The sequence below is a fragment of the Oncorhynchus mykiss genome, chromosome 18, assembly GCF_057628025.1.
Source record: "Oncorhynchus mykiss isolate SJ-2025 chromosome 18, ASM5762802v1, whole genome shotgun sequence".
NCBI classification, from domain to species: domain Eukaryota; kingdom Metazoa; phylum Chordata; class Actinopteri; order Salmoniformes; family Salmonidae; genus Oncorhynchus; species Oncorhynchus mykiss.
Genome location: NC_143039.1, coordinates 19,915,349 through 19,943,341, shown reverse-complemented (window position 1 = coordinate 19,943,341; position 27,993 = coordinate 19,915,349). Strand labels below are relative to the sequence as shown.

The 27,993-nt window shown below is 44.3% G+C and overlaps 1 protein-coding gene across 3 annotated transcripts; it reads left to right on the top strand.

Moving 5' to 3' along the window:
* On the top strand, positions 1-27,833 carry LOC110516060 (glycerol-3-phosphate dehydrogenase, mitochondrial). 3 transcript variants are annotated; one of them, XM_090207677.1, is made up of 18 exons: positions 47-137; positions 1,974-2,086; positions 3,757-3,765; positions 4,668-4,839; positions 5,228-5,352; positions 5,639-5,736; positions 8,875-9,038; positions 11,117-11,281; positions 11,365-11,509; positions 13,140-13,333; positions 13,661-13,795; positions 14,241-14,416; positions 15,509-15,640; positions 15,831-15,989; positions 17,788-17,900; positions 23,847-23,925; positions 24,115-24,213; positions 25,156-27,833. In XM_090207677.1, exons 2-18 carry the CDS (start codon positions 1,985-1,987, stop codon positions 25,279-25,281), a joined length of 2,193 nt encoding a protein of 730 aa, XP_090063803.1. In that variant the 5' UTR covers positions 47-137; positions 1,974-1,984; the 3' UTR covers positions 25,282-27,833. The 3 variants fall into 3 exon arrangements, 2 of the variants coding, with proteins under 2 accessions (XP_090063804.1, XP_090063803.1); XM_090207678.1 differs by lacking the exon at positions 3,757-3,765 and having other exon boundaries at positions 1-137; XR_016488308.1 differs by lacking the exons at positions 3,757-3,765; positions 17,788-17,900 and having other exon boundaries at positions 1-137.
* The last annotated feature ends 160 nt before the right edge of the window (positions 27,834-27,993 follow it).

Here is a 27,993-nt window from a genome sequence, read left to right as displayed (position 1 = left end):
AACCTGATTGGGTAATTGTGTAATCCCATTGGTCTACCCATATGTCAGTCAACTAATCTTTGCTTCCTGGTTCTCCTGGCTGTCAGAGTTGTATCACCGTTCTCCCGGCGTTATCATCAATTGAACATAGAAAATCAGTAAGTGAACGATTTAGAATAAATATTTGTGCCCTTTCTTTATTGTTATATTGATAATATGAAAAGTTGAGCGACTGGCAGCGAGCCAGACAATATCATGGCGAACGTCAATGCGGCATTGTACGTATTGCTAGAACCCTCTCACCAGTGCACCTTCAACGTTTTCTGTTCTGTTTCTGGTACGATGATGATACGGCATTCTGTTTTATTTTACACCGTTCTATAGAATAAAAACACTGTGAAATAGAGTTATATTTACTTCCTGTTGCATTTGCATTGGATAACCAGTATCACCGAAATGGGGATGGATTTACTTTTTTATTTTTATGTAACGTATAAGAATTGGAACAAATGCTAAGTTAGTTTGTCCTCTAAATTCACGTTGTCGTTTTTGTGTAAACACTCGGAACCTTCATATGAGTTGCTGTCACCGTTCTTGCATGTGAATTTGTTGTCATTAACAACAAGTCTCAAGCTAAAATGTTGTCTTAGAGGGATTTACTGTATGTTATGTGGATGGTGGCGTCTGTATCTCGCGTGTAATTTCTTCATTTTCTGTCATTCAGTTGAGTAAACGGCTGCTGTCATGTGGGATTTGGCCCTGGTGTGTTACGTTGGAGATGTGTCACCAGGAAGTAATGCCATTCTGAAACCAATAATGTACTTGTCTCTCTGCGTGGGCGGGGCTGTAAGACCCCTCCCCATTCATTTCTCCTATACTTAATTATGCTGAGTATTAATAATAATAAAAACAAATAATACAAAAATATGTTTTATTTTCACGAAAACTGGATAGGTGCGGTGAAATGTGTTGTTTTACGGGTCAGCCCTAGTAGTACAGAGCGCCTTGCTTAATCTTCCGGTTACTGGGGTAACTCTAACTAGTACTGTAGGCTACCTGCCGCACTCTTAACGCATTCACTGGATCAACACGACGATGTCATGCTACATGTACTTTTTTTCTTATTATCAAATATTTGATTTTATGATCCATCTGATGAACACATAATACACAGGTAATAAACACAGAACGCAGCTTGTCTCATCCAAAAGGATTTGCCTACCTACATTCATGACAGATAAGAAAATGACAGAAATTTTTTAAATTCTCCTCATCTTATGAAGGAAATCATTACCTCTGGCCTAGTGAAACAAGAGCTGCTGGTGTGCATGCACACACCACTATGATGTTTGCTCAGTTGTAGATTAGAATATATTGAAAAAAATGTATTTTAAGCAGATTGTCAGAATGATGGAGAGAAAGTGGCCATCATGTCACTGCACCTGAGTGGGTGAACCAGGTGTCTTCTTAACTCCTGAGTGGCTCAGTGGTCTAAGGCCCTGCATCGCAGTGCTAGAGGCGTCACTACAGACCCTGGTTCGATTCCAGGCTGTATCACAACCGTCCGTGATTGGGAGTCCCATAGGGGCGGCGCACAATTGGCCCAGTGTCATCCGTGTTAGGGGTTGGCTGGAGTAGGCCGTCATTGTATTACCTGACTTGCCTAGTTAAATAAAGGTTTAAAAAAACAATTAACTGTCAGACAAGTAAGAATGTTAAAGAAAAGTCATGACAGCTGACTTTTCTTTAACATTCTTACTTGTCTGACAGTTAATTGTTCTCACACAGACACTCCCAGGGCTCCCACACTCTCCTCCACTACTTCTGCCTGTGAATCCCATGCCCCCTTACCCCCACCTTGTCCCTCAGCACCTGGCCCTAGCCGATTGGCTCTTTGCCCTCCTGTCACGCCCTCTCCACATGATCACCTGTCATGTCATTGCAATATAACCCAGTGTGTCTAACTCAGTCCACTGCTGTGTGTGGTTCTGCAGGAACAGCATCAATGGCGTTCCGGAAGGCCTTGAAAGGGACAGCTATCATCGGGACCGGGGCGGCCGCTGCTCTTCTGGGCCTATCACAACTGTCGGAATACAGAAAGACACAGGTAGGCCTGGGACATTGCGATGATGTAGTGGGTTGCATTTCACACAATCTGCTTGTGTTTTGTAAACTTGTTTTTCTCATACTTGTATGGATTTTGAGTTTGTATGCTGCATTGAGGACAATAACATTTTCTAATCTCATCTTTATGTTGCCAAGGTTGTGGTAGTCTGTTTCTAAAGTCAGGACCTGTAAATTACACCTCAGAGTCCCTCTGCAGCAGGTTATAGATAGTACTGAGAGTGGGAGAGCGTCTGCCAATGGCAGGGCAGGCTCCTGGGAGTCTACTAGGGAATGCTGGGACAGCATCTGACAATGGCAGGGTATGCTCCTGGGAGTCTATAGGGAACGCCCATCTGGGCAGCAGGTTGGCATTTATTGGGATGACTAATGTACTGTAGGCAGCTCTGCAGAGTGGTCACTAGCTGGCACACACCTTAACCATAACCTTAACCACACTGCTAATACCTAACACTAACCACACTGCTAACCCTAATGCCTAACCTTAAATTAAGACCAAAAAGCAAATTTTTATTTTCATGCATTTTTACGATATAGCCAATTTTGACATTCCAGCTGGCCTGTCTCGTGGAAATGGCTCAGTTCTGCCTCCAGGACAAGATTCATGACAATAAATGTCAACATGCATCTGGGCATGTCTTATCTAGACTGAGGAATGTGTTCCACTTTTATTCAAGACTATGCTGCTCAGATAGGACTGCTGTGTAGAGTGAAGTTGACCTGAATGTGAAGACAGTCAATGGGACTTTAGCTGTGTAGAGTGAAGTTGACCTGAATGTGACGACAGTCAATGGGACTTTAGCTGTGTAGAGTGAAGTTGACCTGAATATGAAGACCTTCAATGGGACTTTAGCTGTGTAGAGTGAAGTTGACCTTCAATGGGACCAACCCTGATCATAAAATAGCTTACTTTCTGTCACAACTTGCCATAAACTGCCTTATGAAGTGGTAAGATGGACTTTAGCTATGTGACGTGAGAAGTTCTTATGCCTTGTTTAATTTGCGTAAAAAAAAGAAGGGAACATGACTTTTGATGTTTGTTTAGTACAGTGAAATAATCAGCACTATTTTGGTGACAAACAAACAAAAAAACACTGAGGAGGAATGGGAGTCCTGATTTTTATTTCATTATTTTTCATTTATTCAAATCTGATGAAGCTCATGTGGATCATATAACATAGCGTCTGAAACTCCAGGGAACTGGTCAAAATACACAATGTTTCCATGGCGATGCATCACTTCATATTATTAATAGGGCAACTGCTGTGTGAAAAAGCATTAGACTGGTCCCAGATCTGTTTGTGCCGAACATGTTTGACATAATGACTATATTGACAGCACAAACCGATCTGAGACCAGGTGACCACTGCATCACTGTAGACCAGGGATTGAAATAGCCAAGGAGTCGCGTGGGTAACGTTAGAAAGAGAGAAACGGGTGCATCTCTTGACCTTTGAACCTAATCAGCGCCACAGATATAAATACGTCTTACAGTATATCTTCTATTTCAATGGTCTGTTATTACTAGTGACGTACCAGGTCACTTGTCTAAAGCATCTGACCCTTTCTGTGACCCTTTGTCCTAATGTGAACCTTTATTTCTGTATCCTGGTATAATATCTCATCATCCCCCTCACCTTCCTCCCAAACAAGAATAAATGGGTAAGCAAAAGTGAAACACCTCCGAAAAAATTATAATAATCTGCAATCAGGCATGCGGACGACAGAGGCCATCACTAACTAACCCTGGAGAATCTACTGCTAATTGGATAAATATGTCTGTTTGGTCTCCTCTGTGACAAGGGCACAATCTCTTTCTCTCTTTCAGCTTGAACGTTTTTCTGTTTTCTGGCGGTGGGGGATTGGACATTTGCATGACATCCACTGTCTCACTGACTCCATGTACTCAACGTGATTGCAGGGCAGAATGCCACTTAATTGTCTGTGGGTGTTTTAAATATGCACGTCCATGGAAATAGACACTAATTATTTGATCTTGTTTGCTGTTACGGCCCTAAATTACAAATGCCCGGGTTTCATTCACGGATTTGCAAGTCAAATGGACCAAGTGGCATCGCAGCAGCTCGATGTAATCATTTAGAGAATAAAATGCTAAATAGAAAATGAATAAAATGCTTGACTACGACAGCCATGCTTAACTTGCTTGTCCCCATGATCCTTGAGTTCACAACAGACTTGATTTGACTTTGTTCTATTTTCCCTGAGTTCTTTTGTGCTTTTGCAAATCAGACACCAGGAATCATTGTTATTATCTAAGTACTGCAAGCAGGGGTCTTTCTGTATGAATAGGATTGTGGGTACAACCCTTACCGATATGGGTACCTGATGTTGTTGTGACCATCGATATCTATGGTCGTGACAATGTTGCTGTGACAATGTAGACACATCTATCCCAGAGGAGATTATCCAGGCTTTAAGACATCGCTTTATGCTTTCACTAATCTCTGAAGCCAGAGCCAAATCTTGATTATTTTCAGTCTGTCACAAAAGACAATGCCTCCACCAAAACAGATGTAACTGTGCCTGTACTGCATGTTGTCCAGGCACGGCTGGCGTACGTAGCGGCGGAGGGGGAGTTAAAGCAGCCGTTTAAAGATGAGCTCCCAACCAGACAGGCTCAGCTCTCCACCCTGCAAGACACTGAGGAGTTTGACGTCCTTGTCGTAGGGGGAGGGGCCACGGGCTCCGGATGTGCCTTAGACGCTGTCACACGCAGTGAGTCCCCACGAACTGCATCATTTTGGAAAACCTTTTTGGTTGGGGTCAATTACATTTCAATTTCAGTCAATGTGCAGGAGAGTCGAGGATATTCTTCTCTCAATATTATGAGGCCCTCAATGCAATATGCATGCCTTGCCATTTTCCCTTCATGCATATTACACGACAGGAGAAGCACATGGAAGTCATAACCTACCAAATGCCTCCTGAATAACTCTGACTCTGAGGGTGCATTTGAAATGGCACCCTATTCCCTATATAGTGCACTACTTTTGACCAGAACCCTATGAGCCCTGGTTTAAAGTAGTGTGCCATATAGGGAATGGGGTGATATTTCAGATTGTCTAAATCCTGGTCTTGTCTTGATTTGTCTCTGCTCTCCTAGACCTCAAGACTGCCCTGGTGGAAAGGAATGATTTCTCATCGGGGACCAGCAGCCGGAGCACCAAGCTCATCCACGGGGGAGTACGATACCTCCAAAAGGCCATCATGAAGTTAGATTACGAACAGGTAAACGGCTCGTTTTTCCCATGCTGCCTGACAGTTGGTTCCCTCTGGGATCACATTGCTTTGTTTTACCCCGTTGTGGACATTTTATCATTGAAAAGAGATTGAGAGGTTGGAAGATTCAGAGGGTTGATGGGCACTAGGTGTTTCCCATAATCCTTCCTTGGTCTGCTATTGTGTGAATGCTACGGGTATACTCCTACTCTTCTACCAACAAGTACTGTGTTATGTGTTAGATGTTATCCACCCATTTTACTGACCTCTGAACCCCTCTTTCCCCCGTTCTCAGTACATGATGGTGAAAGAGGCTCTCCACGAGCGCTCCAACCTGCTAGACATCGCCCCTCATCTGTCTGCCCCACTACCCATCATGCTCCCTGTTTACAAGTAAGACATGAGTCCACACAGTTAGTAGAATGAGTGTTATACCCTTTCAACTGAAAATGTTCTGAGTGTGTGGTGGTTGTTTATTCTAATGGTTACCCTCGAATGGTCACCTTGAATGATCACTGACTTTAAGTCACTCTGGATAAGAGCATCTGCTAAATGACCAACATATAAATGTAATGGCTGAATGTACTCTGTCTACTGGGCTGGTATAAAGATGTTGTACTGTCTGTTTATAGATGGTGGCAGCTGCTGTCCTAAATCAAATCAAATCAAACTTTATTTGTCACATGCCCTGAAAACAAGTGTAGACCTTACTGTGTAATGCTTACTTTACAAGCCCTTACTTACAAGCGTACTTACAAACCAACAGTGCAGTTCAAGAAGTTTAAAAAAAAATATTTACCAAATTATCTAAAGTAAAAAAATAATAAAAAGTAACACAATAAATGAACAATAACGAGGCTATATACAGGGGATACCGAGTCAGTGTGTGTGGTTACAGAAGTAATTTGTACATGTAGGTAGGGGTGAAGTGACTATGCATAGATAATAAACAGCGAGTAGCAGCAGTGTACAAAACAAATGGGGAAGGGGGTCGATGTAATAGTCTGGTGGCCATTCGATACATTTTTCAGCAGTCTTATGCCTTGGGGTAGAAGCTGTTAAGGAGACTTTTGGTCCTAGACTTGGCGCTCTGGTACCCCTTGCCGTGCGGTAGCAGAGAAAACAGTCTAAGACTTGGGTGATTGGAGTCTCTGACTGTTTTATGGGCTTTCGTCTGACACCGCCTATTATAGAGGTCCTGGATCGCAGGAAGTTTGGCCCCAGTGATGTACCGGGCCGTACGCACCACCCTCTACAGCACCTTACGGTCAGATGTGGAGCAGCAGTCAGGATGCTCTCGATATTGCAGCTGTAGAACGTTTTGAGGAACTGTTGACCCATGCCAAATCTTTTCAGTCTCCTGAGGGGGACTGCATAGGTTTTGTCGTGCCCTCATGGACCATGATAGATCGTTGGTGATGTGGACACCAAGGAACTTGAAACTCTCGACCCGCGGGAGGTGTTTAGTCCCAGGGTCCTTAACTTAGTGATGAGCTTCGTGGGCACTATGGTGTTGAACGCTGAGCTGTAGTCAATGAACAGCATTCTCACATATGTGTTCCTTTTGTCCAGGTGGGAAAGGGCAGTGTGGAGTGCGATTGAGATTGCGCCATCTTTGGATCTGTTGGGGTGGTATGCAAATTGGAGTGGGTCTAGGGTATCCGGGAGGATGGTGTTGATGTGAGCCATGACCAACCTTTCAAAGCACTTCATGGCTACCGACGTGAGTGCTACGGGATGGTAATTATTTAGGCAGGTTACCTTCACTTCTTTTGGCACAGGGACTAGGGTGGTCTGCCTGAAACATGTAGGTAATACAGACTCAGTCAGGGAGAGGTTGAAAATGTCAGTGAAGACACATGCCAGTTGGTCTGCGCATGCTTTGAGTACAAGTCCTGGTAATCCATCTGTCCCCGCGGCTTTGTGAATTTTGACCTGTTTAAAGGTCTTCCTCACATTGGCTACCGAGAGCGTTATCACACAGTCATCCAGATCAGCTGGTGCTCTCGTGCATGCTTCAGTGTTGCTTGCCTCGAAGCGAGCTTGTAAGGCATTTAGCCGTAACCCCCAAACTAGCTCATCTAGAGCCGGTGTAGTAGGATTCAATATTAATCCGGTATTGACACTTTGCTTGTGTTCATCTGAGGGCATAGCGGGATTTCTTATTGGCCACCGGATTAGTGTCCCGCTCCTTGAAAGTGGCGGCTCTAGCCTTTAGCTCGATGCGGATGTTGCCTGTAATCCATGGCTTCTGGTTAGGATATGTACGTACGGTCACTGTGGGGATGTCGTCGTCGATGCACTTATTGATGAAGCTGAAGACTAAGGTGGTACACTCCTCATTGCCATTGGATGAATCCTGGAACATATTCCAGTCTGTGCTAGCAAGACAGTCCTGTAGCGTAGCATCCGCATCATCTGACCACTTCCGTATTGAGCGAGTCACTCGTACTTCCTTCTTTAGTTTTTGCTTGTAAGCAGGAATCAGGAGGATAGAATTATGGTCAGATTTGCCAACTGGAGGGTGGGGGAGAGCTTTGTACGTATCTCTGTGTGTGAAGGTGGTCTAGAGTTTTTCCCCCCCCTCTGGTTGCACATGTGACATGCTGGAAAAATGTGGTAAAACTGATTTAAGCTTGCCTGCATTAAAGTCCCCGGCCACTAGGAGCGCCGCTTCTAGATGAGCATTTTCTTGTTTGCTTATGGCCTTATAGAGTTGGTTGAGTGTGGTCTTAGTGCCAGCATCGATCTGTGGTAGTAAATAAACGGCTACGAATAATATAGATGAGAACTCTCTTGATAGATAGTGTGGTCTACAGCTTATCATAAGGTACTCTACCACAGGCGAGCAATACCTCTAAACTTTTTTAATATTAGACATTGCGCACCAGCTGTTATTGACAACAAGACAGACACCCCACCCCTCGTCTTACCAGACGTAGCTTCTCTGTTCTGCCGGTTCATTGAAAATCCCACCAGCTCTGTATTATCCGTGTCACTGTTCAGCTACGACTCGTTGAAACATAAGATATTACAGTTCTTAATGTCCATTTGGTAGGATATTCGTAATCGTAGGTCATCAATTTTATTTTCCAATCATTGCATATTAGCAAGTAGAATTGATGGCAGTGGGAGTTTACTCGCTCACCTACGGATTCTCAAAAGGCAGCCCGATCTGCGTCCTCTTTTCCTCCGTCTTTTCTTCACGCAAATGAAGAGGATCTGGGCTTGTTCCCAGGAGAGCAGTAAATCTTTCTCGTCAGACTCGTTAAAGGAAAAAGCTTCTTCCAGTTCATGGTATGTAATCCCAGTTCTGATATCCAGAAGATATTTTCGGTCATAATAGATGGTAGCATTATGTACATTATGTTCAACATAAGTTAAATAATAAGGTACAAACAACGCAAAAAAATGAACAAAATAGCACAATTGGTTACAGGCATGTAAAACGTCAGCCATCCCCTTCGGCGACCATCTTAGATGAACTACTGGACTGGTAGAAAGATGTTGTACTGTACTCTCTGTTTATAGATGGTGGCAGCTGCCATACTACTGGGCTGGTATAAAGATGTACGACCTGGTAGCTGGAGGCCAGTGTCTGAAGAGCAGTTATGTCCTCAGTAAGAACAAGGCTCTGGAACTCTTCCCCATGCTGAAGAAAGACAAGCTGGTGGGAGCCATCGTCTACTATGATGGTGAGTATTTCTCATTATTATCTTCATTGAAAGGGCTTTTTAGTCCAGGAGTAGGTTTAGTCTGGATCCGGGGAACTGGTCCAAAATGTGTTACACTCACTGTAAGTCTCTCTGGATAACAGCGTTTCTGCTTAATGACTAAGATGTGTAAGTGTTGTTGGACATACCAACACTTCAGTCAGTAATGCTCCGATAGGATGGTAATAACCGTCTCATTTATCAAGATGCTTTTCTTCTGTTTGCTAAGTGGGCTATGTCTAGGGCCGGTTTGCCATACATTAAGAATTCATATTAGCCTACACTGTTATTAAACAAAACTCATGTTCATAAAAATACTGCCTTTTTCCCAACAGTAACAAAATAATTTTTCTTTAGTGTGGGTGTGATTGAATGTGACCCAAGTCAACAACAAGACAAGACACAAGGCAGCCGGTGGCCATCAGATCTCACATGTCCATTGATGCCTGAACCAATGCGTCTGCGAGCAGCTTGTGCTCTCTATGTGCCTTGGGCCAAGGCTGTGTAGTGTGTGCGTGGCCTGGATTGGCACGGAGACAACCAATCAGATGTTCCGGCTCTATCTGGGTGTACTCTGTGCAGAGAATGTCCCATTAGTTGACTGGAGGCCTCTCTTTTTCAAACCAACAACAGCCAACTCTGTGTCTGAAGGCTACCTGAATCAGTCAGTCTACATTTAGATTCTACTAGGTCTCTCCAAGAGTGGAAAGACAACCTCTTCTCTGAGGGGGATAATATACCAGGCCAGATACCTGAGCAACAGTTCATCACATTTACTCACTTGACTTTCTAAGGAAGAGTGAGGCATGTTGATATTTTTTTAGCATTTTGTTTATTTTAATGCATTTTGTTTATTTTAATGCATTTTGTTTATTGCTCATTTGAAACGTGCAGAACATATTTGTAGCTTAACATTTCTTCCAGGCAGAATGTTTGTGTATGTATTGTCTCTGGGTGTGCTGACTGTCCTACAGCAAACAGAGAGAATATTCGGAGGGGTTTTGTGTTGGGTTGAAGCAGCATTGTTGGGTTGGTTTGTACCCCTCCCCCCCAGGAGTCTGAGGGGGTCTTTTCTCTCCAATTATTCCGTCTGGAACAATCACGGCCGTGACATTTCAAAAGCTGACCTTCTCTGCTACTGCGGCTCAGAGAAGAGGAGAGCAGTGCCGTGGTCTGACTGCCAGACTGCTCTGTCTCCTCCTGTTCTTCACCCTGCCGGGTGGGATCTTAGACTTCACCAGCGTTACTCATTTCCCAGGAGACCAGTGTGGTCCAACACACACACACACACACACACACACAGAGACAGGAGTCCTCATTCTTACTAATTCATTCTGCACAAGTGTGTAATTGTATTTTTTCAGCAAGCAACCATGAACTGGTTTGTTAGACGTATCATATTTTGGGTTAACAACAGGGTCTCCAGTCATACCTTCTGCTGCCTAATGTGAGACATCAGCCCAGCCAAGCACACCCCAGCCCCACTCCAGCCCACCCCAAGCCAGCACTGCCCAGCCCAGCCCTGGCTGTCTGTCCCATCCCACAAGCTCTCTGACTAGTGATTTAAGTAGCACCAGCAGGCATGGCTTAGGACCGGGCCTTGAGGGCAGCAATGAACCAAATGCCCCTGCAAGGGATTCCCACACATTAGATTCCCACACATGCACATAGAAATGTGAGTTATAGATCTGTCATTCTCATTGAAAGAAAGTCTGAGAAGCGGTAGATCTGTTCTGTGTGTGCTATTTCTATGCTTCTATTCTTAAGTTTAGTTTTTGCGTCTTTCTACTTTGGGTTGTGTACACCAGCTTCAAACAGCTGAAAATACTATATTTTTGTTTGTGGAAAATATATTTCACAGCGGTTTAGATGGTACAATGATTCTCTACACTATACTTCCTTGTTTTGGCACATAAACTGGAATTAGGCTAACCAGGAAATGGTGGAACAATTCTGCATAGAGCACCTCTAAGGAAATCTTCCTTATTTGTTTCTATTTCTCTTCGACCCCCTCCTATCGTCTCTCACCCTTCACCCCCCCCCCCCCCCCCCCACTACAGGACAGCATAACGATGCTCGTATGAACCTGGCGATCGCCCTGACAGCAGCCAGACATGGTGCTGCCATCGCTAACTACACAGAGGTGGTCCACCTGCTGAAGAAAACAGACGCAGGGACGGGCAAGGAGAAGGTCTGTGGGGCGCGCTGCAGGGACGTTATCACAGGTACACACACTTGTATGTGCACACACACACGAAGACACAGTATGACAGTGGTTTTTGACTGAAACAGTTATGATCTCTCACAGGAAATGAATTTGACGTCAGAGCCAAATGTGTCATTAACGCCACGGGACCGTTCACGGACTCTCTGAGGAAGATGGACGACGGGAAAAACACTAACATCTGCCAGCCCAGTGCTGGGGTTCACATAGTTATCCCTGGTTATTACAGGTACAGTACAGGGACAGCACCACACTGTCACACCTTCACACCAGGGACGGCACCACACTGTCACACCTTCACACCAGGGACGGCACCACACTGTCACACCTTCACACCAGGGACGGCACCACACTGTCACACCTTCACACCAGGGACGGCACCACACTGTCACACCTTCACACCAGGGACGGCACCACACTGTCACACCTTCACACCAGGGACGGCACCACACTGTCACACCTTCACACCAGGGACGGCACCACACTGTCACACCTTCACACCAGGGACGGCACCACACTGTCACACCTTCACACCAGGGACGGCACCACACTGTCACACCTTCACACCAGGGACGGCACCACACTGTCACACCTTCACACCAGGGACGGCACCACACTGTCACACCTTCACACCAGGGACGGCACCACACTGTCACACCTTCACACCAGGGACGGCACCACACTGTCACACCTTCACACCAGGGACGGCACCACACTGTCACACCTTCACACCAGGGACGGCACCACACTGTCACACCTTCACACCAGGGACGGCACCACACTGTCACACCTTCACACCAGGGACGGCACCACACTGTCACACCTTCACACCAGGGACGGCACCACACTGTCACACCTTCACACCAGGGACGGCACCACACTGTCACACCTTCCCAGCAGGGACGGCACCACACTGTCACACCTTCCCAGCAGGGACGGCACCACACTGTCACACCTTCCCAGCAGGGACGGCACCACACTGTCACACCTTCCCAGCAGGGACGGCACCACACTGTCACACCTTCACACCAGGGACGGCACCACACTGTCACACCTTCACACCAGGGACGGCACCACACTGTCACACCTTCACACCAGGGACGGCACCACACTGTCACACTGTCACACCAGGGACGGCACCACACTGTCACACTGTCACACCAGGGACAGCACCACACTTTCACACCAGGGACAGCACCACACTGTCACACTTTCACACCAGGGACAGCACCACACTGTCACACTGTCACACCAGGGACAGCACCACACTGTCACACCTTCACACCAGGGACAGCACCACACTGTCACACTGTCACACCAGGGACGGCACCACACTGTCACACTGTCACACCAGGGACAGCACCACACTGTCACACCTTCACACCAGGGACAGCACCACACTGTCACACCTTCACACCAGGGACAGCGCCACACTGTCACACCTTCACACCAGGGACAGCGCCACACTTTCACACCAGGGACAGCACCACACTGTCACACCTTCACACCAGGGACAGCACCACACTGTCACACTGTCACACCAGGGACAGCACCACACTGTCACACTGTCACACCAGGGACAGCACCACACTGTCACACCTTCACACCAGGGACAGCACCACACTGTCACACCTTCACACCAGGGACAGCGCCACACTGTCACACCTTCACACCAGGGACAGCGCCACACTGTCACACAAGGTAAATTTAGGTCATGAATTGAAATTCAACTCATGAATTGAAAATTGTAATTTTATTTTTAATGAGGGAATTTTAATTCAGCAGCGCTGACCAACCAGGTCTTCCTAAATGTAGTTGTCATTTCCATAGCCCCTCCTCCCTCTGCCCTGTTCTTGTAGTCCTGACAACATGGGTCTCCTGGACCCGGCAACCAGCGACGGCCGTGTCATCTTCTTCCTGCCCTGGGAGAAGATGACCATAGCCGGGACGACGGACACGCCCACTGACATCACCGCCCACCCCATCCCAAGGGAGGAAGACATCAACTTCATCCTGAACGAAGTCCGCAACTACCTCAGCCCTGATGTAGAGGGTACGTAACCCCCAAACTACATCTGCCCTGATGTAGACGGTACGTAACCTCCAAACTATCTCTGCCGTAGTAATTGTTTTAAGTGCTGGAGACACTACAGGCTTGATTTTCTGATTGTTTAGCTTGATGTGGTTTTGTCATTAGATGTAACACCTGTCCAATGCCTCTGTGCCTCAGGTAATGATCTCTGTCATCACATGCAGATGAGATTCCCTGTGTTCTCTGACTGGTACTAGGACCTGTGATAAGATGTGTTAGGATGTGGTCATCTGATTTAATGGAACCTTGTGTGTAATACTGACTCTGTCCTCGCCCGGTGGTCCTCAGTGAGGAGAGGAGATGTCCTGGCAGCGTGGAGTGGTATCCGTCCTCTGGTCACTGACCCCAACTCTAAAGACACCCAGTCCATCTGCAGGAACCACATAGTCAACGTCAGCGACAGCGGCCTGGTCACCATTGCAGGTCAGTACCTACTCTAAAACAAGTGGTATCCTGATGACGTGCTATATAGCTGTAGTAGTTTCTAGGCCGTTCGTAGCTGTCAATGGCTCTTAGCCTATAGAACTTTTCCTGATCAAATTGGATAGGTCATGTCCTGTATTCTGTCTGGCCCTGTATCTAATAATAATGATCATCTGGTGGGTGTTTGGATTTGTGTGTATTATATGCATGTGTGAATTGGAAATGTGTTTTTGCATATCCCAACTCCTCCTGAGTGACCCTCAGCAAATAGGGTTAAGTGCCCTGCTCAAGAGCACATTGACAGATGTTTCACCTTGTCGGCTCAGGGGTTTGAACTAGAGACCTTTCGGTTACTGGCCCAACTCACTAACCGCTAAGCTACCTGCCCCCCTATCGTATCTGGTGTGTATGTGTGTGTAACATGTGGATGATCCCATCACCCCAGGTGGGAAGTGGACAACGTACCGCTCCATGGCAGAGGAGACCCTGGACGCTGCGGTTGCAGCCCACAGGCTGGGGGGCGGGCCCAGTAAGACAGTGGGCCTGGTGCTGGAGGGGGGCCAAGATTGGAGCCCCACCTTGTACATCCGACTGGTGCAGGACTACGGCCTGGAGAATGAGGTGGGGACAGACCCTTCCCATAGACATTCTGTCTTTAGCCACCATTTTGGATATATAATACTCCCTTAGGCATTGTCAGTTGCACTATGGTTACACAGTCACTGTATATCATATATCAGAACATTTAACATTGGTTAACGGTTGGATGGGGGTTGAAAATGTTGAGATGATGTCGCCGTTACAAGACAGCAGTACACAGGGAGATTGATCCAAGGCTCTAGACCAGGGCTAATCAACTCTTACCCTACGAGGTCCGGAGCCTGCCTGTTTTCTGTTCTACCTGATAATTAATTGTACACACCTGGTGTCCCAGGCCTAAATCAGTCCCTGATTAGAGGGGAACAATGCAGTGGAACTGGCTTTGCGGTCCAGAGTTGAGTTTGAGGGCTCTAGTCCAGACCAGTGTACTTCCCTTTCAAGGTTTTAGAAGTAATTTGTACCAGGTAGGAAAGCGCTCCGCTTCCTATCTATGTTAACTTCTCGTTAGAGAAAGCCTTCCACACCATTAGGGTGTTTTCTAGAATATTCCAAAAGGTCAGTGCTCATATTTTGACAGCATTTGACCTTTTGGTGAGAGAGCTAAGCCAACCATCTGAATAGCAATAACCCCTTGTTTGGTCCAAACGCAAGATAAATCATAGACATAACTGTATCTACCCATCACCCACCTCAGCATATCCAAAACATTGGAGCTGTCTGCTGAAAGATCGTATCGAACCATAAGGAGTTGCCTTTGAACAGCTGCCTGCTGCGTTTCACAATACTCTCTCAATACTGTCTTTGGCAAAACGCTGTGAGTCATATTCAAACTCATGGGAAACAGAAAGGAAAACGCCTAACACTGCTGCTTATGTCCCCAGGTGATTTATTTATAACAATGTTTCTGCCTTAGGTCTTCATGGGGCATATTCAAACAAAACCATTACCTGGGCTTTAATCAAAAAGTGTCACCCTAAACCTTGTTTCATGATTATATGACACCCACACAATGTCCTCTCACAACACATGAGCAATGTAATTTTGTCTTGGTAAAACCTTAAACAAGGATTGCTGTTTTGACTGAATAGTGGCCTTTTTCCCATCATTCCACAGGTTGCCCAGCACCTGGCAGCAACGTACGGGGGGAAAGCATTCGACGTGGCCAAGATGGCGCGTGTCACTGGGAAGAGGTGGCCCATCGTAGGGAATAGACTGGTCTCTGAATTCCCTTACATTGAGAGTGAGGTACAATATGTGTTCTGTTGAGACTACTACAGGATACTGCATAAGATCTGTAAAATACTGCATTTTTATGTTCTCCTGATGTACACACACACACACACACACACACACACACACATCATGACCATAGACTATTACATTCTATTATCTAACCAATTGAAACCCTCCCTCCACCCCCCCACCCTCCTTCCAGGTGAGGTATGCTGTTAAGGAATATGCCTGTACGGCCATCGATGTGATCGCCAGGCGCACACGGCTGGGTTTCCTCAACGTGCAGGCTGCTGATGAGGCTCTGCCACGCATCGTAGACATCATGGGCAAGATGCTGGACTGGAGCGACAAGAAGAGGACGGTACGTCACAAACTGTTGTTCCTGTCTACTAGACTGTAGTTCAAATGACTGCCTGGCAGTGTTACAGGAACAATTTTAGAACACTTTTAAATAACATATACAAACAACCAAATACTTTTTATGTTTTAAAAAGAACTTGCCTTAATATCCATTTTTAACTTAATGAATTATTGCCCCTGTATTTCCTGTCCAGTAAAGACTTAGGACCGGTTTTAATCTAACCATTGTTTTAATGATTCAGTGACTACAGTACATTCTCACTCAGTGGACTAATAATAATGTTTTGATTGAATAGGACCAACCCTAAATCCATGTGCTGCTAGTCAGCTTGTAGGAGCGCTGGAACTGTTGTTAGGTCAGAGTATAATAGTAGGATCTACGCCCTTCCTGGATTTCCCTCTCCAGGGGGCTGTGGCTGTGTGTGTGTGTGTGTGTGTAAACCTTCCCCCAGTTCTGCTATTCCTGTTGTCCTGCTCTTCACAGGTTTATCACAAGATGCATGAGTTCCTTTTACTTCAGTTGTTGTTACATTTAGCTATGATCCCTTTTCATTAATTATTACTTACATTAGTTACGATTAAAGTTCTGAATAATGTACACTGTGTGTGTGTATATATAACACACACAAAAGTAGATTTGGCTATTTCAGCCAGACCCGTTGCTGACTGGTGTATTAAATTTAGCACACAGCCAAGCTATCTCCATAGACAAACATTGACAGTTGAATGGCCTTACTGAAGAGCTCAGTGACTTTCAACGTGGCACCGTCATAGGATGCCACCTTTTTAACAAGTCAGTTCGTCAAATTTCTGCCCTTCTAGAGCTGCTGTGTTAAACTGTAAGTGCTGTTATTGTGAAGTGGAAACATCTAGGAGCAACAACGGATCAGCTGCGAAGTGGTAGACCACACAAGCTCACAGAACGGGACTGGTGCGTAAAAATCGTCTGTCCTCGGTTGCAACACTCTCTACCAAGTTCCAAACTGCCTCTGGAAGCAACCTCAGCACAATAACTGTTTGTCGGGAGCTTCATGAAATGGGTTTCCATGGCTGAGCAGCCGAACACACCCTGCGCAATGTCAAGCGTCGGCTGGAGTGGTGTAAAGCTCACTGCCATTGGACTCTGGAGCAGTGGAAACGCATTCTCTGGAGTGATGAATCACGCTTCACCATCTGGCAGTCTGATGGATGAATCTGAGTTTGGCAGATGTCAGGAGAATGCTACCTGCCCCAATGCATAGTACCAACTGTAACATTTGGTGGAGGAGGAATAACGGTCTGGGGATGTTTTCCATGGTTCGGGATAGGCCCATTAGTTCCATCCAGTGAAGGGAAATCTTAACGCTACAGCATACAATTACATTCTAGACGATTCTGTGCTTCCAACTTTGTGGCAACAGTTTTGGGAAGGGCATTTCCTGTTTCAGCATGACAATGCCCTTGTGCACAAAGTAAGGTCCATACAGAAATGGTTTGTTGAGATTGGTGTGGAAGAACTTGACTGGCCTACATAGAAACCTGACCTCAACTCCATCGAACACCTTAGGGATGAATTGGAACTCCGACTGCGAGCCAGGCCTCATCGCCCTACATCAGTGCCCGACCTCAATAATGTCCCCATAGCAGTGTTCTAACACAGTGGAACCCCTTCCCAGAAGAGTGAAGGCTGTAGGAGCAGCAAAGGGGAGACCAACTCCATATTAATGCCCATGATTTTGGAATGAGATGTTCGATGAGCAGGTGTCCACATACTATTGGTCATGTAGTGTAACTTCTCTTCACTACCATGGTTTGTTTAGGAGGAGCTGGAAGCTGCTAAGAAGTTCCTGTACCTTGAGATGGGCTACAGGTCCCGCTCTGAGCAGCTGACCGGGACCACAGAGATCACACTGGACACACAGGAAGTGGCAAAGTACTCTACTTCCTGTCTACTTTACACTCTACTTCCTGTCTACTTTACGCTCTACTTCTGGTCTACTTTACTCTCTACTTCCTGTCTACTTTACTCTCTACTTCTGGTCTACTTTACTCTCTACTTCCTGTCTACTTTACTCTCTACTTCTGGTCTACTTTACTCTCTACTTCCTGTCTACTTTAATCTCTAAGGCAGGGGTGTAAAACTCACCAGCACAGGGCCATATTGAAAAAACACAATGAATTCGCGGGCCATACATAGCCAGTTATGTGGGTTTTTTTTAACAAAAAATGTGTGCATACAACTGATCCAAACTAGTCATTGTTTTATTAAAATATGACCCTTTACAATGCCCACTGATGTACATAGGATGCTGTATATAGCATTTTTAACAAATTAAAACCAAAGAAGAGCTCAGTAATATTTGTCCAGCCTTTGCTGCTATGCTTGTGAATGTGCATAATATGCTGCGTCCCTAATCAAAACGTTTTTAATAACAACAATGACATAAATGTAGCTAGGTTGTTGTAACATTTACACTTAAAAACATGTTACATTTTTTTGCACGGCATGGATCACTGGTGCGGTTGAATGCAGCATTGCTGAATGGTGCACTCAACATGTCTTGTAGATGAGTAGTCAGCCGAGGCTCAATCCAAAGATTAAGACAGAAACTATTTAATTGTATAAAATACAAATCTTTAATGCATACGAGCAGCTGCAAGGTAGATCTGTCTCTGATCGCAGTCAGGGAAGAACTCAAAGAATAAATGGTCAAATGTTCTTATATAGTGGGAGGTGATCATACAATCATATTGTTTAAACAACAGATCTTTATACAAGCAACAGTTCTGGAACACAATGGCCTTGTGTTAGGGTGAGACATACCAGGAGTCTACTGTATGAAAGGCATAACATCACAGTCCAACAGGGAATATATCCCTTGAGAAGTTACAACAGCTCACCCCAGATTCTGCCGCCACGCTGTAATAGGTCTACAGTGCCTTGCGAAAGTATTTGGCCCCCTTGAACTTTGCGACCTTTTGCCACATTTCAGGCTTCAAACATAAAGATATAAAACTGTATTTTTTTGTGAAGAATCAACAACAAGTGGGGCACAATCATGAAGTGGAGCGACATTTATTGGATATTTAAAACTTTTTTAACAAATCAAAAACTAAAAAATTGGGCGTGCAAAATTATTCAGCCCCCTTAAGTTAATACTTTGTAGCGCCACCTTTTGCTGCGATTACAGCTGTAAGTCGCTTGGGGTATGTCTCTATCAGTTTTGCACATCGAGAGACTGAAATTGTTGCCCATTCCTCCTTGCAAAACAGCTCGAGCTCAGTGAGGTTGGATGGAGAGCATTTGTGAACAGCAGTTTTCAGTTCTTTCCACAGATTCTCGATTGGATTCAGGTCTGGACTTTGACTTGGCCATTCTAACACCTGGATATGTTTATTTTTGAACCATTCCATTGTAGATTTTGCTTTATGTTTTGGATCATTGTCTTTTTGGAAGACAAATCTCCGTCCCAGTCTCGGGTCTTTTGCAGACTCCATCAGGTTTTCTTCCAGAATGGTCCTGTATTTGGCTCCATCCATCTTCCCATCAATTTTAACCATCTTCCCTGTCCCTGCTGAAGAAAAGCAGGCTCAAACCATGATGCTGCCACCACCATGTTTGACAGTGGGTATGGTGTGTTCAGGGTGATGAGCTGTGTTGCTTTTACGCCAAATATAACGTTTTGCATTGTTGCCAAAAAGTTCAATTTTGGTTTCATCTGACCAGAGCACCTTCTTCCACATGTTTGGTGTGTCTCCCAGGTGGCTTGTGGCAAACTTTAAACAACACTTTTTATGGATATCTTTAAGAAATGGCTTTCTTCTTGCCACTCTTCCATAAAGGCCAGATTTGTGCAATATACGACTGATTGTTGTCCTATGGACAGAGTCTCCCACCTCAGCTGTAGATCTCTGCAGTTCATCCAGAGTGATCATGGGCCTCTTGGCTGCATCTCTGATCAGTCTTCTCCTTGTATGAGCTGAAAGTTTAGAGGGACGGCCAGGTCTTGGTAGATTTGCAGTGGTCTGATACTCCTTCCATTTCAATATTATCGCTTGCACAGTGCTCCTTGGGATGTTTAAAGCTTGGGAAATCTTTTTGTATCCAAATCCGGCTTTAAACTTCTTCACAACAGTATCTCGGACCTGCCTTGTGTGTTACTTGTTCTTCATGATGCTCTCTGCGCTTTTAACGGACCTCTGAGACTATCACAGTGCAGGTGCATTTATACGGAGACTTGATTACACACAGGTGGATTGTATTTATCATCATTAGTCATTTAGGTCAACATTGGATCATTCAGAGATCCTCACTGAACTTCTGGAGAGAGTTTGCTGCACTGAAAGTAAAGGGGCTGAATAATTTTGCACGCCCAATTTTTCAGTTTTTGATTTGTTAAAAAAGTTTGAAATATCCAATAAATGTCGTTCCACTTCATGATTGTGTCCCACTTGTTGTTGATTCTTCACAAAAAAATACAGTTTTATATCTTTATGTTTGAAGCCTGAAATGTGGCAAAAGGTCGCAAAGTTCAAGGGGGCCGAATACTTTCGCAAGGCACTGTACATGTTCCTCCTTTGCATGTAGTTTTGTCTCAGGTTTAGTTTTTTGGTTATTCATTGTCGAGCTTAAAAAAAACGAAGCCAGACTGCAAAATGTTTGGAGCCTAGCTAGAACTGTGGTATTTGTCTGTACACCTCTGCTGCTCACAGTAAACGGAACGAAAGCAATGCAATTGATGTTGAATTTACAGATGTGAGCGCATCAGGCTGTGATTTCATAAAGTAGATGACTCAACTGTTTATTCATTTATACTCGCTTGTGTGTCCTATTGTCCTTTATAGTAGTAACGTTCAGTATACCCACTTCTGAATCCTTTAGTAGTAACGTTCAGTATACCCACTTCTGAATCCTTTAGTAGTAACGTTCAGTATACCCACTTCTGAATCCTTTAGTGGTAACGTTCAGTATACCCACTTCTGAATCCTTTAGTAGTAACGTTCAGTAAACCCACTTCTGAATCCTTTAGTAGTAAAGTTCAGTATACCCACTTCTGAATCCTTTAGTAGTAACGTTCAGTATACCCACTTCTGAATCCTTTAGTAGTAACGTTCAGTATACCCACTTCTGAATCCTTTAGTAGTAACGTTCAGTATACCCACTTCTGAATCCTTTAGTAGTAACGTTCAGTATACCCACATCTGAATCCTTTAGTAGTAACGTTCAGTATACCCACTTCTGAATCCTTTAGTAGTAACGTTCAGTATACCCACTTCTGAATCCTTTAGTAGTAACGTTCAGTATACCCACTTCTGAATCCTTTAGTTGTAACGTTCAGTAAACCCACTTCTGAATCCTTTAGTTGTAACGTTCAGTATACCCACTTCTGAATCCTTTAGTTGTAACGTTCAGTAAACCAACTTCTGAATCCTTTAGTAGTAACGTTCAGTATACCCACTTCTGAATCCTTTATTAGTAACTTCTGAATCCTTTAGTAGTAACGTTCAGTAAACCCACTTCTGAATCCTTTAGTTGTAACGTTCAGTAAACCCACTTCTGAATCCTTTAGTTGTAACGTTCAGTAAACCCACTTCTGAATCCTTTAGTAGTAACGTTCAGTATACCCACCCCTGAATCCTTTAGTTGTAACGTTCAGTATATCCACTTCTGAATCCTTTAGTAGTAACGTTCAGTAAACCCACTTCTGAATCCTTTAGTGGTAACGTTCAGTTTACCCACTTCTTATGTTTGAAGCCTGAAATGTGGCAAAAGGTCGCAAAGTTCAAGGGGGCCGAATACTTTCGCAAGGCACTGTACATGTTCCTCCTTTGCATGTAGTTTTGTCTCAGGTTTAGTTTTTTGGTTATTCATTGTCGAGCTTAAAAAAAACGAAGCCAGACTGCAAAATGTTTGGAGCCTAGCTAGAACTATGTTATTTGTCTGTACACCTCTGCTGCTCACAGTAAACGGAACGAAAGCAATGCAATTGATGTTGAATTTACAGATGTGAGCGCATCAGGCTGTGATTTCATAAAGTAGATGACTCAACTGTTTATTCATTTATACTCGCTTGTGTGTCCTATTGTCCTTTATAGTAGTAACGTTCAGTATACCCACTTCTGAATCCTTTAGTAGTAACGTTCAGTATACCCACTTCTGAATCCTTTAGTGGTAACGTTCAGTATACCCACTTCTGAATCCTTTAGTTGTAACGTTCAGTATACCCACTTCTGAATCCTTTAGTAGTAACGTTCAGTATACCCACTTCTGAATCCTTTAGTTGTAACGTTCAGTAAACCAACTTCTGAATCCTTTAGTTGTAACGTTCAGTAAACCAACTTCTGAATCCTTTAGTAGTAACGTTCAGTATACCCACTTCTGAATCCTTTAGTTGTAACGTTCAGTATATCCACTTCTGAATCCTTTAGTAGTAACGTTCAGTAAACCCACTTCTGAATCCTTTAGTGGTAATGTTCAGTATACCCACTTCTGAATCCTTTAGTAGTAACTTCTGAATCCTTTAGTAGTAACGTTCAGTAAACCCACTTCTGAATCCTTTAGTGGTAACGTTCAGTATACCCACTTCTGAATCCTTTAGTTGTAACGTTCAGTAAACCCACTTCTGAATCCTTTAGTTGTAACGTTCAGTAAACCCACTTCTGAATCCTTTAGTAGTAACGTTCAGTATACCCACCCCTGAATCCTTTAGTTGTAACGTTCAGTATATCCACTTCTGAATCCTTTAGTAGTAACGTTCAGTAAACCCACTTCTGAATCCTTTAGTGGTAACGTTCAGTTTACCCACTTCTGAATCCTTTAGTAGTAACGTTCAGTAAACCCACTTCTGAATCCTTTAGTAGTAACGTTCAGTATACCCACTTCTGAATCCTTTAGTATTAACGTTCAGTATACCCACTTCTGAATCCTTTAGTTGTAACTTTCAGTATACCCACTTCTGAATCCTTTAGTAGTAACGTTCAGTATACCCACTTCTGAATCCTTTAGTTGTAACGTTCAGTAAACCAACTTCTGAATCCTTTAGTAGTAACGTTCAGTATACCCACTTCTGAATCCTTTAGTAGTAACTTCTGAATCCTTTAGTAGTAACGTTCAGTAAACCAACTTCTGAATCCTTTAGTAGTAACGTTCAGTAAACCCACTTCTGAATCCTTTATGTTATAACTTTTTGCCGGTCAAGATGACATTTCCTGTAGGCTACAGCAATGACTCGTTGGAACCCAAACTTGGCATTTAACCTACAACACGTTTAAACTTTCGGTCCGGTAGAAGACTTGGTCAGTGCCATTAGTGATGTTACAGTGCACTGTCTGGCTGTGGGTCCGTGTGACTTATAGTGCAGCGCACTGGCTGGCTGTGGGTCCGTGTGACTTATAGTGCAGCGCGCTGGCTGTGGGTCCGTGTGACTTATAGTGCAGCGCACTGGCTGGCTGTGGGTCCGTGTGACTTATAGTGCAGCGCACTGGCTGGCTGTGGGTCCGTGTGACTTATAGTGCAGCGCACTGGCTGGCTGTGGGTCCGTGTGACTTATAGTGCAGCGCACTGGCTGGCTGTGGGTCCGTGTGACTTATAGTGCAGCGCATTGCAGCTGTACGGAAGCGGAACAAAAGGAATTGACAACACAAATCATTGCACAGGCCGGATAGAAATGTCACATGCCGGATTCGGCCCGCGGGCCTTGTTTGACACGTGTTCTTAGGAAGAAACTGACCTGATTGAGTTGGACCCCTGATATACCAAGGGTTCAATCTCAATCTGGTCACTTGCTCCCTCCCACCTGACCTTCTTAAATCACTCCCCTTGAGATGTTGCCACGATATGAGATGCAGATTGCGTTAATAGCTCTGTTTTGATTGACAGGTACACAAACCGGTTCCACAAGTTTGACAAAGACAGTAAAGGCTTCATCACCACAGTGGACGTTCAGAGGGTCTTACAGGTGAGAAACTTTCACAACTCTCTTTGGAATCTTTATCCATAAGTGCTGACAGGGCTCATGTAAACTGTGTGCAAAGGCCATTGAGCTGTGGCGTCATTTCCTGATATTTTGCCTTGCTGGTCTCTCTTGCCCCTCCCAGAACATAATTTTCTGATATTTTGTCTCCCTGGTCTCTCTCCCCCCTCCCAGAACATCAGTGTCCAAATTGATGAGAACGCTCTCCATGAAATCCTCAACGAAGTGGACCTCAACAAGAATGGACAGGTGGAGCTGAACGAGTTTTTACAGGTAGGTGGTTTGTGTGTGTGTGTGTGTGTGTGTGTGTGTGAGCACATGCATCTTCACATATGGTCTCTCCTCCCTCCACTGATAAGAGGACTCATTAATTCTCAGGCCCATGGTCAATATCTGCCCCCTCTCCCATCTCTGCTCTCTTTCTCTCTCTCTCTCTCTTTACCATGAGAAGCTGAACAAACAGACCAGGCTGGAGAACATGATAATAGACTCCTCAGGGAGAAGGATCAATTACCCCTCAGACACAGACACACACACAGACAGACACACACACTAACACTCGGCTACAGAACAGGTAGATAGATGCTCACATTAGTTTTACATGATTCCAACATTGTAATTAATGGAGAATAGGGGATTTTCATGTTCTGTTCGCTGGGTGTTTTTTCTCTTCTGCGAGTGGCAAGGCATGACAGACCCTCCTATGAAGGGAGCTGTAGGTGTGAAAGCCTAACTGGGAGTATGTTCTCTGCTGACCAGATTCAGATCATTACAGTCTGAAACGTATGACAATGACTCCAGGTAATGAGGGTGAGAGAGAGCTACAGTACTTCCAGGTCATTATTAGTCATCATGTGATCAATTAGGAAGTATAATGCTGAGGACCAGAGAATACCTTTATTACAAGAACTGTTGACAGGAGATGACTTTCCATGGTCAAGTAAGAATCCCAGAATGCTTTGGGGTACTGTAAAACCAGTGTACTACTACCACAAGTGTCAGTAGTATGAGTACTCTGTCCAGACACAGCCTGACTACCCCTGGAGCTTAGATCAGAACACGCTCCAGCATTATAATGTATCTCTATCCCTGTCTCTAACACACACACACACACATACAGCGTATCTCGTTGCGTTAATTTGATACCTTGCATTACATCCACAACTATGCCACAGTTTCCTCATCCTCTATATTCCCTCTGTTCCCTGCTCCCAGCTGATGAGTGCTGTGAAGAAGGGCCAGGTGTCTGACAGCAGGTTGGCCATCCTGATGAAGACAGCTGAGGAGAGCCTGGATCTGAGGGGACCTGTGACTGTGGACCGCAGTGGAGGAGGGGTGTGAGGGGAGCCCATCCGCACCACCACACCACCACACATTACCACCCCACCGTACAATCACACCGTACCACCACACCACACCACCACACATTACCACTACACCACACCACCACACTAACCAGAGCTGTGGTGCTAAGAATGACAATGATGAAAGGGATGATATTGTAAACAACAAGAGTACAAACTAGATTTGTATCCTAATTTAATCTAGGTGAGTATGTGTCAACCCTGAGTGTTTTATTGTGAAGTTGAGGCTAGATTGGGGCAGCAGGTAGCCTGGTGGTTAAAAGCGTTGGGCTGGAAGGTCAATGTGTCCTTGAACAAGGCACTGAACCCTAATGGCTCCTGTAAATCGCTCTGGATAAGAGAGTCTGCTAAATGACTAAAATATAAAAAGTAGTTTGATGTTAGACATTTTTTATAATAATTCTTTGTATTGATATTTTCATGGAGGGAAACAGGGACTATCTGGCCTGTTTTCCATCACACTGGATTCTCACTACTACAAAGTCAAATGGTTTGACAATCAGTGCCTCTGACATAAAGCTGTAACTCACTGTTCATACGGTCTATAATCTTATCAATGCTTCGCCTTATATGGCTTTGTAATATAGTTTATTGTTATATTATTCCGTCTTATTTTTGTTATCGGTGTCTTATGGATGTCCACATTTCACTGGAGCTGTACTTTGGATGTGGTTCTTATGCCCTTTCTCCAATACAAGAACCAGTTCTTCCTGGTTGCGCCTGATTCCGCTTCGTTAGGGACAGCCGGCATTACAGTACCAAGCAGTTTATTCACACTCAAGCTTAACGTTTCCACGTCTTCATTTCTGACTTCAGCATGCTACTTTACATCACTGTTCCTCGCCGCAGTCACATTGTATATTTAAGAAATAAGGCCCGAGGGGGGTGTGGTATATGGCCAATATACCACGGATAAGGGCTGTTCTTATGCATGACGCGTTGGCGAAGTGCCTGGACACAGCCCTTAGCCGTGGTATATTGGCCATATATCACAAACCCTTGAGGTGCCTTATTGCTATTATAAACTGGTTACCAACTTAATTAGAGCAGTAGAAATAAAAGTTTTGTCATACCCGTGATATACCACGGCTGTCAGCCAATCAGTATTCAGGGCTTGAACCACCCGGTTTATAATGGCCAATATACCACTGCTAAGGGCTGTTCGGCACGACGCAAAGTGGAGTGCCTGGATACAGGCCTTAGCTGGGCTATATTGGCTATATACCTCTAACCCCTGAGGTGCCTTATTGCTTTATAAACTGGTACAGATAAGTTACCAACAAAAATAGAACAGTGAACAAAGATTTTTGTGTCATACCGTTGGTATATTGTCTGATATACACACAGCTGAAATGCTGTTTTGGCTAATCAGCACACAGGACCAAACTACCTGGTTTATAATAAGGCTTTTTTTCCTGGCACACCGGTGACAACGACATTTCTATATCTGCTGTCCCCTCCTGGTCTGTCTGATGCACCTTAAGTAACTGACTCCATCTTTATCCTTACTGTTTTTAAATCATGGCAGAATGAATGATTTTTTACTACTGCTATTGCTACGTCATTATATATATATTTTAAATGTTCAAATGTATTCATTATAATGTTATTCACTCCTTCCATCATTCAAAGAACTTAAGATAAGATAGCTAGAGGTATGAGTGGTGATGAGATGTACGTCTAATGCTGAGAGGATTAACGGAACAATCTGGAACGTTCATTTCCAGTCCAATGTGCTGCTGCCGCTGCACTTGTTTGTAAACTGGAGGTGACCACCTTCACCTTTCCAGAAAGTTACAAATTGTGCCTTTTTCAGTGTTGTATGGAAATGTCTCTTCACTGTCTGTATCTGTCTGCAGTGCACCTGAGCTTGTACAGTATTTGTACTATTACTAAGTTAGTACTTGCAGTTCTGCTGATTATTTGTGGTTTTATAGAGGGAAGCAGTTGAAGGGGAATGTATGATCTCTGCCTTGCTTTGAAACGGTATGACGTCATATGAATTGAACCTATTCCAACTCATTCCTCTATATTTTACATATTTGAACTGTCTTAATGTTGCAGTTATTAAAAAGCATGTAAAGATACATATTCTAAAACTTATTTTTAAAGAACATTTGTATTTTACGAATGGATAAAAGGAACATCACATTTTTTGATAGTGTTCTGACTGGTTCTTAATATTGGTCTTGTTAGCATGTTTGTAATACAATTTGCGTGTGTTCTTGTTTTGTCTAAAAAGGCTGAGAGAATCATTCTAGAGGCTTCCGCTGTGTACTCTTACTGTAACTGAATCCAACCATGTGTATCAGTCTTTTGACACATGGGAGTTTTCAGTACAATGCCTTGACAGCCAGGGCCAACTTTGTCTATGTTTGCTTGTGTCTGCTTGGATGAAATTCCAGCCTTATCCAGATGGAAAGAGATTCATAGTCCTCTTTTTTCAATAAACACTGTAAGTCGATCTCAAAAGCTTTTCCAAGACACACTGCAATTATGTCATTAAATGTATCTGGTTGCTAACAACAACATTGTTTTCGTGTGTGTTTTCACAGCAAACCCTGTTTTTTTACAATCCCGCTCACCGCCATTCAGATTTGTGAGCATAACAAGCTTGCATGATAATTCTCCCATAAGGGAACTTAGTAGTATAATTCAACACAATACAGAAAACAGCTGCATGTTGAAC